General features: G+C 33.2%; 1 protein-coding gene across 5 annotated transcripts in view; it reads right to left on the reverse strand.

Moving 5' to 3' along the window:
- LOC112048234 (trehalase) overlaps window positions 1-17097 on the reverse strand; it is a 69948-nt gene that overhangs the window by 6460 nt on the left and 46391 nt on the right. For 3 of the 5 annotated variants that reach the window (XM_024085697.2, XM_052889405.1, XM_024085696.2), the window contains exons 11-14: window positions 14459-14629; window positions 13084-13299; window positions 11760-11868; window positions 9757-9892 (exon numbers count right to left, since the gene is read on the reverse strand). In XM_024085697.2, coding sequence (XP_023941465.1) covers window positions 9757-9892; window positions 11760-11868; window positions 13084-13299; window positions 14459-14629 — 632 coding nt within the window. Of the gene's footprint in view, window positions 1-7771; window positions 8485-9751; window positions 9893-11759; window positions 11869-13083; window positions 13300-14458; window positions 14630-17097 lie in introns of those variants that run through there. The other 2 variants (XM_024085699.2, XM_024085698.2) reach the window with 2 other exon arrangements.

Genomic DNA, 17097 nt, shown 5'->3' on the forward strand with positions numbered 1-17097 from the left:
GTAGAACCTCCTCCTTTTTGGAAGTAGGTTAAAAAGAAAGTTACTTTTTACATAATTAGTTTTTCTTATTACATAATTAGTTTTTCTTTTTCAGTAAAAGCATTAATTTTTAGAATTTGATATGTGATACACAATGGCTAAAGGTTAAACAAAATGGATAACTTGAATAATAAGGTACAGTAACTCAACAGTGGTCTCAAATGAGAAAGGTTCTAAGTTCTATTCCACTATTTGGTATATTGTATCCACGAGCTTACGATATAAAAAAATAAGGTAAGAAAGAACTCGAAAGGAAAAATTTACTTGTATATAGTTTGTATGTAGTACTAGTAACTAAAACAGATAAGACATTGTAATAGTACAAAACAAGGTTGCCATTTCTGACCTTGAATTCTACTGAGAGACATATCATTATTTTAGTTCCAGTGTACAATAAATATTTGCACAGTTTCGAGTTTTATTTAACCCGAGGAAATATCCCCTTTTTGCATATACCGGTGCAAGACAAACTCCATCGAAACATAAGTATGGGCACGATATTAGTCTAGCAGGGATCGAACCCTGGACTTCCGTCTTAAAATCTCAATCCGTGGAGTTTATGAAAGCAAGGTAAGTATATTTATATTATAAAGAGGTAAAGAGTGGTGTTGGTAATCTCTGGTTCTACTGAATTCGATTTTCAAAAATTCTTTTACCACTAGAAAGCCACGTTATATGTGAGTGACATAGGCTATATTTTATCCCTGTATTCACACGGGAACGGGAACTACGCCAGTGAAACCGCGGGGCGCCTGATAGTGTAAAAATAAAAATATTATTAAACAAACATTTTTAACATAAGTAACATTTTTAAAAGTAAATGGGTGGTTTTTTTTAATAACTTTAATAACTAAACGATAAGACTTTTGGGGTAAGTAGATATAATTATTATTCACTAGTTTACAAATTAGTCCTTATTGTTATAAATTCAATTTGTTGACAAGAAAATATTAATTATTTAACAGTTAGAGCCGCGATAGCCAATTGGATATGACCTCTGCCTCCGATTCCGGAGGGTGTGGGATCGAATCCGGTCCAGGGCAAGTACCTCCAACTTTTCAGTTGTGTGCATTTTAAGAATTTAAATATCACGTGTCTCAAACGGTGAAGGAAAAACATCGTGAGGAAACTTAACATACCAGAGAATTTTCTTAATTATCTGCGTGTGTGAAGTCTGCCAATCCGCATTGGGCCAGCGTGGTGGGCTGTTGGCCTAACCCCTCTCATTCTGAGGAGACTCGAGCTCAGCAGTGAGCCGAATATGGGTTGATAATGATGAAAAATGATGAATGATTTTGTGGCATAGAAACATAACTTTTTGAACTTAGGACTTATTGCATTACGAACCTACAACTACTGTGCCAAAGAGTACGCCAGGAAATGCAACACTGCGCAATTACCCCGACAATGGTTGCAATGGAACGAGGCGGTAATAATGGGAGAATACAACCATCTGATTGACGGTGAAGTGAAAAATTGCTTGCCTAGTTAAACATATCTACATCTACTGTAGGGCCCGTTCATATCTGGCGAGGCGCGGCGTTTTTGCAACATTTTTCATTCAAGATTTACGGAAAAAGTGCAAATTTATGATTACTTAAAAGATAAGAATTTGGGGGCAGATATAAATAATATTTTCTAGTTTACAATTTAGTTTTTATTATTTTACTAGCTGACGCCGCGCAGTTTCGCCCGCATGGTTCCCATTTCTGTAGGAATACGGGAATAATATATAGTCTATAGTCTTCCTCGATAAATGGGCTATCTAACATTGAAAGAATTTTTCAAATTAGACACGTAGTTTCTGAGATTAGCGCGTTAAAACAAACAAACAAACAAACCCTTCAGCTTTGTAATATTGGTACAGATATTGTACAGTAAGTATTCTTGGTTTGTATTGAAACATAATTTTTCGAACCTAGGAAATATTTCAATACGGAACATACAACTACTATGCCAGTGTACGCCAGGATATGCAACACTGCGCAATTACCCAGAAAATTGTTTGCCTAGTTATACGAGGCATATCTACATCTACTGTTAGGACCCGTGCATATCTGGCGAACCGCAATTTTATTTATTTTTTTATTTTGTTAAAAATATCTCAAACGCAAAAAAGCCTGGGCTATGAACGGACACGTCAATAGTCAGCGACATTACTTAAAATACAGATTTAAGATTTCTTAAAAGATAAGAATTTGGGGACAGATATAAATAATATTCTCTAGTTTACAAATTAGTTATCTTAGCACCCATAACACAAGCTATTCTGTATGCTTACTTTGGGGCGTTTAAGTATATTTATTTATTTAATTTTTATTTTTTTTATTTAGTTTTTATTTTTTTATATTGTACAGTATTTTTTTAGTACAGAAACATGCATCATTTTTCGAACCTAGGAAGTATTTCAATACGGAAAGTACAACTACTGTGCCAGACGGTACGCCAGGAAATGCAACACAGCGCAATTACCCAGACAACGGCTGCAATGGAAGGAGGCGGTAATAATGGCAAATTTACAGCTATCTGATCAATGGTGAAGTGCAAAATTGCTTGCCTAGTTAAACGCTGTATATCTACTGTAGGGCCCGTGTATATCTGGCGAGCCCGAATTGTGGAAAATTTTAATATTTTTTTTATTTTATTAAAAATAAAGCCTGGGTTAGGAATGTGCACGTCAAACGACCGACATTTAAGGAAAAGTGCAGATTTAAGATTACATAAAAGATAAGGATTTAGGAGCAGGTACAATTAATCATTTCTTGTTAAAAATATAGACATTATTTTATAATGCACAGTAAGTATTCTTGATTAGTATAGAAACATTTTTTTAAACCTATATTATTCAATGGGGAAGATAAATAATACTAAGACTACGCCAGAAAATACTTATAAATATAAAAAATACTTAGAAATACTTATCTACTTTCAGAGCCAGTGCATTAACGAGCTGCAATTATGGAAAATTTAAAGAAAAACAGTTTTTTAGATTTTAAAAGATAAGGATTTGGGGGTAGTTAAACTTAATAATTTCTAATAGTAGTAGTCTTGTATACTTTAAAGTATTCTTTGTTAGTACAGATTGCAGTGGCATGCATTTATGGATACAAATGAAGGATGGATTGAAGGAAAAAGGGTAGATTTAAGATTTAAGAACTTAAAAGATAAGGATTTTGGAGCCGACAAAATTACTTTTACATTTTTAAAAGTAATCTCTGATCTACCTATAAAACCTCATTTCAGAAAAAGAATTCTCGGAATCTCTTTGATTACTTGGAAAAGATTTCTTGTCAGTTGTCACTCGTATCTATCTCTCTCTTTTTCGATTGTGCAGTTCAGGTATAATAAATTAAATACAAGAAAAACAAAATCATATTTCATTTACTAACTGATTAAGGGTAGGTTAGTTTAGTTAAAACCTGTTTGTAGTGAATTTACTAGTTACCGGTTCGCAAATACTCTCAATAATGTACTGAAAAGCATTAAAATCCGTTATCCTATTATCACGGCTTGCCTAATATGATGGCCTTAGATTACCTTAATTATGAATATTTCCTATATGTTTCGTAGCAGGTGAATAATATTTTGTGTTTATTTTAGCGTTTTCTGTTTTGTTTCTTTTACTTTTGTTATACATCATTTAGTTATTAGTTACAACACAAATCACCCTGTATACAAAAGATCTCAGGCGTTTCACCGAACGTTCTCATTACGGGTTTGTATAGAAATGTAATTATACATCGTGTTATCGCAAAGTTAATTTGAAAAACAAGCAATATAATTCTAATGACACTGTTTATTTCTGTGGTGCAAGATACAGGCGGAAGCGGAAATGCGTTTTTAGTATTGTAAGGCTAATATCAATTATAACGTCAAATGGGTTTTTAATTTTCTCTCATTTATTTATTTGTCCTTTTTTAATGTTTATGAGTTTTAATAAAATACAAATTATAATACTAATGGGTTTTATTATTATTAATTATTATTAATAAGTCGTGTGTGTCCCGTTGATCTATTGGTTAATTTGTTTGGTTGAAGTTCAGAAGATGCTGGATTCTATCCATCTATTTATCGAAATATTTGATATTTCTTTTGGCTGAAGGTAAGGCTATTTATCGAAATATTTGGTATTTTTTTTCAGCTCGAAATTAGAAGTTGCTAGGTTTTACACTCACTAACACGATAAGTCATCGTTCATGTTGTCATTGTGACGTTGAAGCTCTACTAATCTCCTCTCTTCTGACAATGGAGACCTTGCCCTATGTAAGCCATTCAAATAGGCTATTAATTATTATGAATTAGTAACTGGATTTGGACGCAATAAATTATAATGTATCTACCACTATAAGCAAATATATTTTGTTAAGTATATTTGCCACATCTTTTAAACATGACAAATACTCCTACACCCCTCCAACTAGTCGAAAATGACTGTAAGGAGTCAATACGACAGTATCGATACATTGTACACAATCTAGCGAACGGAATCATTTGTAGATCTCTCGGTTATGAGTCCCTTTACTGTTGAGTTATTCAGGTTTAAACGCTTATACTTTGTACCACATCCAGTACAAACAATATAACTCAACAATGAATGCTATCTATGAATCTGTGCTGGTGATTAAATGTGACAATGCAGATGTGCGACAGTAACGACCTTGGCAACTCCACGTCCGCTATCGACTATAAAAGACAACTATTAAAGGGATTACAAACAATTTTATAGATGTACAAGTACTCACTGCGATTTAACTTGCAAGCTTGAGCGAGGGTCTACGACAGCCAGATAATATTTTTTAAATTTTTTTTTGTTTTTTTTTTATTTTTTTATAAGAAATAAGCTCGCGCTTGACTACTATCTCACCTGATGGTAAATGATGTTGTCTAAGGTAGAACGCGTTTTCCTAGAAGATGTCTATTCACTCTCATCTTAAGTACCTTTTTTGGAAGGTTGAAAGTTTAACAGCACGTGAGGTACCAAAGGTAGCCAATAAATTGTATATAAATTAAAAGTTAGTAAGGCAATTTTGTAGAAATAACAGGGTAGGTACTTTCGGAGATACAGGAATTTAAAGGGTCATTTACGGCATTTCCATGGAACGCTTGAAACTGCTCCATTCTAAATGGCACGAAAGAGTGACGTCGTCGCTTCGGGAGATCGTTAGATAAGTTTGTTATTTATAATACAAACTATTGTATTATTGTATACGTTTTTGTTATTTGTGCGTTTATGTTTAAGATTTATTTAATGAAAAATGTCACATTGAATGTATCTCTCCTATACTGAAAAGCTTAATTGCTCCTTCCGGGTTAATTAATAACATTAATTTTGAAACATACTGTATATGTTTTAAAATAACTGACATTCTACATACCTATACGTCAACTATTACTAATTGATAAGTGAATAAAATTGGCCAAATCAACCTTGGAATTTCTATTAAGTTTTTATTGAACCAAAAAAAAATGACATTTTGCTTTTAGCGAGCCTAAATCAATATCGCCTTTGGCATTTTCAATTATCAGTTGTGACTAATATAACACAAGGCTAAGTAAGAGGTTATGTTAATTTAAATTAATATCTACTAGTTACAGATATAATTAAATAATATCTTAATATAATACGTGCTAATAACCTGGAACTATATAGACTAACAACAAGCAACTACAGTTAACAAACCCTCTATAAATAAAGAAGGAAAAAAAGCCTATAGGTAATAACTATAAAATTATACCTTTATTGTAAGTTTCCAATTTTACTTATAGTAGGCGAGACGAAGAGGGCAATTTCGCAGTTACTCGAGCGCAGCAGATGAACATAAGGAACTATACCTTGCACGTTGTTGAGTACCTCCACCAAGTATGACCCCTAATATTGGTGGGTACGTTTAGGGTAACCAAAAAAAAAACTCCACATTTCGAAAATCTGACGATTTGAGCGTAACGTAATGGAATGGGAGGGTTTCAAAGTCACAAAATAAAACCCTTATATTTCAGTTCTCGAGTTATGCGCGCGATTTCAGTAAGCCAAAGTAATAAAAATTGCTTTTTAAGTCTGTAGTTTGTTTTTTTCACCGCTAAAAGCGAAATTAAATAACCATTTATTCTTCCTATAATTTAATCTACCAAATGTAGTCGGTGCACATAAGGCTCGAGTAACTGTCACGTCATATCACGTCAAATATTTTTCTAATTATGTAAAACATTTTTTGTTAATTTTTAATAGTTTTGTGTATTATTTTAAGTGCGATTATATTTTGTTTTATATGAGCATTAATAAATATTATAGAAATGTATAAATAAAATAAATGAGAGCCAAAATTAAATTGTTTTCACTAAAGAAAAGAAAAAAAAACATCAGGAATGGGATAATTTCCTGCAAAATGTGGCATAATCTTGAAACAGGTGCATACTACTTTACTATACTTACCAATGATGCAGTTATATGATTATAGCCAAGTTCTAACTGCATAAAACGCTCTGTCATTACAGACTGAAGGCAAGGTTGGGTTAAATATAACCCGGACGTGCGTCAGACGGTCCGGTGATTGTGGGTTCCGTACATCGGATTTATTCATAGCCCTAAGATAATTTATGCACTTGATTCATATTACGGAGGTTATGACGTATATTTCTATGACGACACCGTCACACTAAAGGCAAAAGTTTGTGCGTTTGTGTGTGTGTAAATGTGTAAGTATGTGTGTTCCTTCTTTACGCAACGTCTACTGAAGCGATTTGGCTGAAAAAATCCATGGTTCCCGCGGGATTTGTGAAAAACTGAATTCCACGCGAAGTCGCGAGCGTCCGCTAGTAATTAATAAATTGCCGGACAACGGAATTTGAATTTATAGGCAAAGGCTTAAAATCTAATACTAACTGATTAATTAATTCACAATGATTAATTTTTATTTTGCATTATAAAATACTACTTGATTGATTCACAACAAATTCGTTGATTTAAAATATCAAACATCGTGTATTTACTTACCTGTGTGCCTAGTGGGAGTTTTCAAATATTTTCATACTGTTACCTTCACGTTGACGTAAACGCAAATTTATATGTAATTGAAACAGTTGTGCAGTAGTGCCACTAGATGGCGCTGCTCCAATTCCTTAGAAATTCGCGTTTACGTTACGTGACAGTAACTGTATCAAACTGCCACTAGGCCCTCAGATCCAAATCACCTAAGCCAATTTTACAAATATAATATGATTTACTATGTGTTGGTATTTTATTATTGTATAACACGTCCACGCCACACCACGCGACGTAGCGTGATGTGGCCTTTTACGCTATGGCCGGTAACGCAACGTCGCGTGATGGTCCCTGACAATCTTATACGAGCTATGGTACATTGGCTATCTACGTAATTCCAAGATTTTGGATTGGCAATGAATGTATAATTGGGTATAATGGGAAAAAATAGTTAGTAATATCAACTCTCCCATAGCAATCCCCTGATAAATCTAGTTAGTATAGAGTATTAAAAAAAATATTGAGGTAATTATTTGTTTCGTTCACAACCTTTCTATTTATTTAATCAATACATTAAAATACATATTTAATAAATAGGAATAGTGCAAAATGAAACGCGCATTGCATTTATATATTGACTCATTAATTACTTAATTATATTATATTGAATTTAATTTAATTACTCATTATTTAAAATAATTAAAACGCAATGCGCATTTGACTTAATCTCCTACAGAAATAGTAAAAAATAAGTTTAAATGAAATAATTATTTTAATAATACTTCTATACATAGGAATTATTTACTATAGTCAAAATAGATTAATAAAATATATTAGAAGGAAAAGAACTTAATTTATAACCTGTGTTGGACTATAGTTCTTTTATAGTCCAGAAACAAAATATTACCAATCAAACCACTATTTGGTTTAAAAATTGTTTGGTAATTAATTCTAATTGTAATTCGCAACCAATCACAACCATATTAACTAAGATTAAAATAAACACTAAAATACATTTAAATGCCATTAACATACTTTTTTATAACTATAAAAATCATTGTACAAAAAAGATAAATAAACAAAGTTGACAGACTGTAAAAACTAACTTTTACAAGTAATTTATTTAATTCATATTAAGCTATAAAGAATTTATAAAAAAAAATAGATACGTTATTTTTTTTAATAAAAAAAAAATGAACATCTGTCAAATTAGGTTAGATGAACTTTTTTATACAAAAAAAATCTCCTTAGTAACTATTGTTATTATTCTACCTTGTAATACTTAATTCGATAATATAGGAATGTGCACACTGGACTTGATAAATTAAAAACTATTTTACTTATATCAATTTCTAAAAACTATTTAAAAAGTAAAAAAAAAATAGTTGCATTATTATATTTATAACTAAGAAAAAATGGAAGGATCTTACTTTAGACGGGCCTCATAAGTAAACACCGAAAAGAATCTGTAATAAAGGAAAAAAACATTGAAGTTTTTTTTATTTACCAATAAGTTAGCACTTGTCTGTGATTTTCTAGATGTTAAGTAGTGACGCAATTTTAGCACGATAATTTAAAAATGTCTTATCAACACGAATACAGACTATGCAATTATGTTTTTGGTTGGTGGAAGGCCGTAGCTAGTTACCACTTTACCGACAAAGACGAACCGCCAAGCAATTTAGCGTTCCGGTACAATTTAGAAACGAATGGTTTCGTGTAGAAACCGTAAGGGGAATGATGATGAGAGGAGTGCGATTTTTCATCCTCCCCTAACAAGTTAGCCCACTTCCATCTTAGATTGAATCATTACTTACCATCTGGTGAGATTGCAGTCAAGGGCTAACTTGTTATGAATAATAAGCTATCAAATCAAGGACGAATATTTTTCTTTTTTTTTTTTTTTTTTTTTTTTTTTTTTTTTTTTTTTTTTTTTTTATTCTTTACAAGTTAGCCCTTGACTACAATCTCACCTGATGGTAAGTGATGATGTAATCTAAGATGGAAGCGGGCTAACTTGTTAGGAGGAGGATGAAAATCCACACTCCTTTCGGTTTCTACACGACATCGTACCGGAACGCTAAATCGCTTGGCGGTACGTCTTTGTCGGTAGGGTGGTAACTAGCCACGGCCGAAGCCTCCCACCAGCTAGACCTGGACCAATTGAGAAAACCTCAATCGGCCCAGCCGGGGATCGAACCCAGGACCTCCGTCATTAAATTCACCGCGCATACCACTGCGCCACGGAGGCCGTCAAAAAAAAACAAGTTTCTTTGTAAAAAATACATAATTCCCAAAATTTCACAACGCCTGAAGATGAAAGTCTTTGAACAGTGCGTGTTGTCAGTCACCTACGTATCGGGACTTGGTCGCTAACTGCTATGGGCCTCATAAGAAAGCTTATAATCTAGTCTCAGAGCGAGCTACGCTCGGAGTATCTCTACGTGATAAAGTCAGAAACGAGGAGGTCCACAGAAGCACCAAAATCACGTAAGTAAAAAATAAGTCTGTCTATTTGTCTATTACCTTTTCAAGGCTAAACCACTACACCGATTTGAATGAAGTTTGGTATAGAGATAAATTGAACTTTGTAGCAAAACATAGGCTACTTTTTATCCAGAAAAAATCCATGGTTTTCGCGGGGTTTGTCAAAAACAGAATTTCATGCGAATGTAGTCGCGGGCGGCCACTAGTATGTTATAAAATAAAAATAGAACTTTTTTGATTACTCACCTCACCCTAAAGTTCCCGCCGCCACAGATGCTATAACAACTAGAAGTGCCGTGAAGATCCCGCCAGCACCGACGTGCGCGCCATAAACGGCTCCCGATTGGCCGGGCGCGTCTCCGAACGCGTCCGCTGCGTACAACGTGTCTGTCAAAATGCACACCGGTCAAATATGACGCGGTGGGCACTTCTATACGGGGCATACTCTATGGCTTTGGACATATATGGCTTTTGAACTAATATAATAAGTTTGTTTGATTAAAACCAAAATACTAAGACAATCGATGTTAAGGAAACTTTATTGTGAGACAGATTGCATACCGGCAACTATCCCAGGAGACTAATAAACTTCTTATGGAAAGTAATGCACTTTTTATTCCAGAAAACAAAGAGTGCCCATGGATTCTTAAGCGTTAAATTAATAATTAAACGAATATCTTAGCTTTCAATGGATTCACGGGCATAGAAAACGAGTTTGAGCAGAGCTCGGAACTTGTCATCCGGATTAAGGTTATGAGTAGGTACTTATTTGAACTATATTTTTTTGTATTTAATTTGTATTATATTTTTTGGTTTTGCACTATTAAAATTTACAATGGTCTCATTTTTTCATTAAATTTATTGAAGCCATATATTATAATTAAACTGATTACAATTTATATAATATACTATTAACTATAAAGACCACAAGGTTAAGATAATATAAAGTGGTTTAAAAAAATCTACTGTGATAAGAAACTTATTTTAGACAACATTTACGTGCATTATTTCTAAGTGTACCCAAATAACCATAGACAAACTATAAATGTTAGCCCATATAAGAGTGCCCACCGATGCATGCAGTGCTATAGAGATAAAAAAACATATTATTTTTATTATTATCTGTAAACATAAATTGTTAATTATACAGTAGTTATAATTAAATGCCGAATTACACCGGCGTGGTAGGATTAAGCTACATATCCTCTCTCCTAGGTGATATAATAAAAAAAACATAGTACCTAATAAAATACATAGATAAAACACAGAATTGTATTATAAGGGTGAATAGGTGTTACATACAAGTGAAATGTAATAAAAAGGTTTTTATTTACATATTTAGATAAAATATAAAAAAATATGACCCTCAAATATAAGAACATTACAAATAGATACAAACGAAAGTAATAACTACATGCGCCATTAATTTATACATATTTAAATTATTTATATCTGGCACCTTAAAACATTCTTATTATAAAAAATTAAATAAGGAAATTCACAATAAATCACAATCTAAAACAATTAAAACTTAATCTGAAACAATAATAAATAAATCGGTGTATCACATCTTTTGAACCATAGACATAATAGAAGCAGTGAATGTGTAGAGGTGCCATAGAGAAAGTAATTTATATATAGATTTACGTAGAAACAACCAAGTGAATGTTTACATACCTATTGGATCGACTTCACCGGCGAGAATGGATGAACAGAAAAAAAAATGTTATAATGACAAGCAATAAATTGTTACAAGCAAATGGGTATGGATAAATTATATTTTGTAAGGCAGATAAAAAACTCCTCAAATACCGAAACACATTGCCGCTTCTACTTTTACAAGTGTCTATGGGCAGAGTAATCTCACAATATCAACTTATCGTTACTGGATGGAGTTTTTTTGAAGTAAATCTTTTTACACTTGACTTGGGGAGTAAGTTGCTACATGCGTTACGAAATAGTGTAACCGAGCGAAGCGAACGGACGTTGAGTAAGAGCCAAAGAATGACGATCATTCTATGACAATTTTTCTTTCTCGATATCGTGAGTCTCTTACGTCTATATCTCTCTGTCTAACTCGATACTAAAAACACGAACGAACGACGAACTCAAAACTAGCACTATCGTGTTATAAAACGTATAGATTAATGATAAAAAAATGTAATACTTAAACATCAACTTATTTAATGTTAATGATTGACCGCAAGCAACCTTCAACCATAAACCCTTGGTAATGAAGTCCACATTCGCTTACCTCCATACAAGTTAAGAAGAGCCATAACAACACCATTGGTCCAACCGAATCCTTTCTGTACAACGTATTCGCCGCCGCCACCAAAACCGCCGAAAATTGTTGCATCATACTGCAAGAAATAGAACAAATGGTTATTTGTTATATTTATATTTATAGCCCGGTCAATATAACACCTAAAATGAAGCTACATTATATAACACCTAAAATAAAGCTACATTATATAACACCTAAAATAAAGCTAGATTATAACACCTAAAATAAAGCTACATTATATAACACCTAAAGTAAAGCTACATTAATTCCCATAAAGCTGAAGATGATTGTTGTGTGCCAGAAATGGCCAAATACATTTTAATGTATGTGTTCTCGTCAAATAAAGAATTGAATTGAATTAAATAGGCTAGTTGACAGTTTTTTTAAATGTTCTTAAATAGTTCATTGTCGTTCTACTAGATTTAATTTTTTCGAGACGTGATTAAGAAAATTTTAGTTTTTAAATATGTTTTTGACAATAAGTAGTCCAGTAAAAACGCCTGTCGGCCATGACGGTCTATATTTCAACTGTTTCATGACGTCATTAAAACAAATCCCTTACAAACTTACAAAAAAATTTTAGTTATTTAGTTTGACGTTTAGTACACCAAGTGTGGTAGTGACGTCACAAAATAGACAGCGTTTGAGACGTTTGGAAACTTTTAAAAAATACGTGATATTTAAATTAAGTTTATAAGAAATCCTTAACTTTTATTAATTGATATCGATATATTTCGGATCACTATAGATTAAGTTTAAATTGGGGCAACATTTTGATCCAAAAACTAAACCAAACCACATAATTATTGACCTGTGTTGAATTTGATCTTTCATAAATCCCTCGGGAACCATGAATTTTTCCGGGACAAAAAGTAGTCTATGTGTTTATCCATGCTATAATATATCTCAATACCAAATATCAGCTAATTCGCCAGTAGCAGAGGCGTGAAAGAGTAACAAACATTCGTATCATCAAAATCATCAGTTTTCTCAAATCTCGGGAAACCATGGACATTTTCGGGATAAAAAATATAAAGCCTGTATGTTAATCCAGAGTAAAATCTATTTCCATTCCAAATTTCAGCCATATCGCTTCAGTAGTAGCGGCGTTAAAGAATAACAAACATCCATACAAACTTTCGCGTTTATAATATTAGTAGGATATAAATCAATACAATAGAATGACGAATTAAATATATAAATTAAAACTAAGAACTCTCACTCACTTGACGCAAGACCAATTTGTCAGACATTGTATTAAGTGTTAATAAAATATTATGGATATAAATACCTTTTCTAACATTGCCTTCTTCTGTTTCCAGACCTCAAAGTTGGAGCGCACCCACTTGGTAGCCATCTCGCTTGCGAGTCTCATGGCCACGTCATTCCGCGTGTTGTCCAGCCCCATGACCATCATGTACTGGAGGGGTGGCCACGCATTGGGGTAGTCCCATTGCTCGCCTGAGTGCTCGAGTGTGGTGGGGATGCCGCCTTCGAAGATGTCCACCTAACGATCAACAAATGTTTACTTTTATATCCAAAAAGCCACTGAACCACCTCATGGGATTATTATATTTTTAAAGAATATTTATTCATATATTTTACAGATTACAGAGCTATCACACCAGCGGATTGCGAGCGTATTCAAAGTAGAGCGGGCTCGCAATGGATACGTTACGTTTGCGCAATGTACACACACTTACACAAAAACTTTCACCTTTATAATAGTAGTGTGAAGTGTGATGAAATAAAAATTGGTCGATATCTTTTTTTCTTCACGAAATATATCGTTGCTCATGCTAGATTGAACTGCGTGTCTTGTGACCGTCACTGTGAAAATAACCTAAAATTTAAAATTTTGAAAAAAGGGGGAAATTATCTAGAACAAAAACTTTTATGCCAGAAATTCTTTCCATCATCATGTGTGAGCCGGATCAAAGAAAATTGTTTATTTTTATTCCAATTTAAAAAAATCCCTCCAGGGAGCCGCTGGATGCTCGCGGCTCGAGATCGTTGTGCTTGGAGGTCCATGCAAGAGGCCTATGTCCAGCATTGGACGTCTATCGGCTGATAAGGTAAGGCAAAGTATAAATAAATCGGATTTCCATGTCCTAATTCTCATCCAAAAAAGCTAAGAACACGATCAAGTCATATTCTCTTTCAGTGAGCTTTCATTTGAGTCCCCACTCGAGTATATTTGCAGACATTTGGTTGTTCTTCCTCACTTTCACCACCACAACTTTTAAACGGCTTAACCGATTTTCATCAAACATGTCTAAGAAAACTGGCACATAAGTCACCTTTCATACAAAACGAACAAAATTTAAATCGCTTCGTCCGTTTGTTATCACCGCGTTGCAACGACTTGCGGTACGAACGGCTTCAGTGTGCTCGTGGCGTTCGAGCTGTCCACATCTCTTGTTGTGGAATTCTTTATGGGTTACTTGAGATAGGCGGGGAGAGTGACTTGAGTGGAAAGGGGGAGTATTCGTTCACAAGTGCGTGACTTCACTCAAGGTCATTCTCTGCCATTCTAGGGTCTTATTTTGGTTACAGTTTGATCTTATTTTAATTACCTTTCTTCGACATCAGTTTTCTTATTTTTGTAATCACTTTTGAGTTAGCTAAAACGTTCGAGAGCCACAACTTATAACTTATTTGCGTACCTTAACTTTTTCCAAATAATTGATGACCCGACTGACGTAGTAATCGCTCCGTTCCACATCATAGCAGCCGGTCCAGAGAGGCACAATGTTCGTCGGGTAGAAGTAGTCTCTTCGCCTGCCAGACTTCAGGTTGTAATCCAGCCAGGCACCCACGTCTTCGTGCCACAGGACCTGTGACAATTTTGATGAAAATCTATGTATGTATAAACTAACGGACGCCCGCGACTTCCTCCGCTCTGTAGACCTCTATAATCAGGGCCTGTCGCAAAATCGTTAGAGGACACATACAAAATATAAACAACCTCGCAGACAATTTTCAGAGCGTTGGAACAAGATAATGTTAAGTTGTATAAGTATTAATTTCAGAGCGTTGGAACAAGATAATGTTAAGTTGTATAAGTATTAATTTCAGAGCGTTGGAACAAGATAATGTTAAGTTGTATAAGTATTAATTTCAGAGCGTTGGAACAAGATAATGTTAAGTTGTATAAGTATTAATTTCAGAGCGTTGGAACAAGATAATGTTAAGTTGTATAAGTATTAGTTTCAGAGCGTTGGAACAAGATAATGTAAAGTTGTATAACTATTAATTTCAGAGCGTTGGAACAAGATAATGTTAAATTGTATAACTATTAATTTCAGAGCGTTGGAACAAGATAATGTTAAGTTGTATAACTATTAATTTCAGAGCGTTGTAACAAGATAATGTTAAGTTGTATAACTATTAATTTCAGAGCGTTGGAACAAGATAATGTTAAGTTGTATAACTATTAATTTCAGAGCGTTGTAACAAGATAATGTTAAGTTGTATAACTATTAATTTCAGAGCGTTGGAACAAGATAATGTTAAGTTGTATAACTATTAATTTCAGAGCGTTGGAACAAGATAATGTTAAGTTGTATAACTATTAATTTCAGAGCGTTGGAACAAGATAATGTTAAGTTGTATAACTATTAATTTCAGAGCGTTGGAACAAGATAATGTTAAGTTGTATAACTATTAATTTCAGAGCGTTGTAACAAGATAATGTTAAGTTGTATAACTATTAATTTCAGAGCGTTGGAACAAGATAATGTTAAGTTATATATAACTATTAATTTCAGAGCGTTGGAACAAGATAATGTTAAATTGTATAACTATTAATTTCAGAGCGTTGGAACAAGATAATGTTAAGTTGTGTAACTATTAATTTCAGAGCGTTGGAACAAGATAATGTTAAATTGTATAACTATTAATTTCAGAGCGTTGGAACAAGATAATGTTAAGTTGTGTAACTATTAATTTCAGAGCGTTGGAACAAGATAATGTTAAGTTGTATAAGTATTAATTTCAGAGCGTTGGAACAAGATAATGTTAAGTTGTATAAGTATTAATTTCAGAGCGTTGGAACAAGATAATGTTAAGTTGTATAAGTATTAGTTTCAGAGCGTTGGAACAAGATAATGTAAAGTTGTATAACTATTAATTTCAGAGCGTTGGAACAAGATAATGTTAAATTGTATAACTATTAATTTCAGAGCGTTGGAACAAGATAATGTTAAGTTGTATAACTATTAATTTCAGAGCGTTGTAACAAGATAATGTTAAGTTGTATAACTATTAATTTCAGAGCGTTGGAACAAGATAATGTTAAGTTGTATAACTATTAATTTCAGAGCGTTGTAACAAGATAATGTTAAGTTGTATAACTATTAATTTCAGAGCGTTGGAACAAGATAATGTTAAGTTGTATAACTATTAATTTCAGAGCGTTGGAACAAGATAATGTTAAGTTGTATAACTATTAATTTCAGAGCGTTGGAACAAGATAATGTTAAGTTGTATAACTATTAATTTCAGAGCGTTGGAACAAGATAATGTTAAGTTGTATAACTATTAATTTCAGAGCGTTGTAACAAGATAATGTTAAGTTGTATAACTATTAATTTCAGAGCGTTGGAACAAGATAATGTTAAGTTATATATAACTATTAATTTCAGAGCGTTGGAACAAGATAATGTTAAATTGTATAACTATTAATTTCAGAGCGTTGGAACAAGATAATGTTAAGTTGTGTAACTATTAATTTCAGAGCGTTGGAACAAGATAATGTTAAATTGTATAACTATTAATTTCAGAGCGTTGGAACAAGATAATGTTAAGTTGTGTAACTATTAATTTCAGAGCGTTGGAACAAGATAATGTTAAATTGTATAACTATTAATTTCAGAGCGTTGGAACAAGATAATGTTAAGTTGTGTAACTATTAATTTCAGAGCGTTGGAACAAGATAATGTTAAATTGTATAACTATTAATTTCAGAGCGTTGGAACAAGATAATGTTAAGTTGTGTAACTATTAATTTCAGAGCGTTGGAACAAGATAATGTTAAGTTGTATAACTATTAATTAAGCGACAGTAAAAAAAACATCTGCTCCCTTAGCCAAGTGGCATGTCGATTCTCTTTCTACGATCTAACTAGTTTTCCCATTCCTATTGATCTTTCTATAGTTTTGGAAGCGTTAGCGATCGTAGAAAGAGAATGCTACTTGGCTAGGGGGGCTGGTTAGTAACAGCTTTTGGTAAACTGCCCTCCTCCCAACTTGTATCAATAACGATTATTTTACTCTTTGAAGACGATAAGCTGATATATATTGTA

Source organism: Bicyclus anynana, chromosome 25 (assembly GCF_947172395.1).
Source record: "Bicyclus anynana chromosome 25, ilBicAnyn1.1, whole genome shotgun sequence".
Classification (NCBI taxonomy): Eukaryota; Metazoa; Arthropoda; class Insecta; order Lepidoptera; family Nymphalidae; genus Bicyclus; species Bicyclus anynana.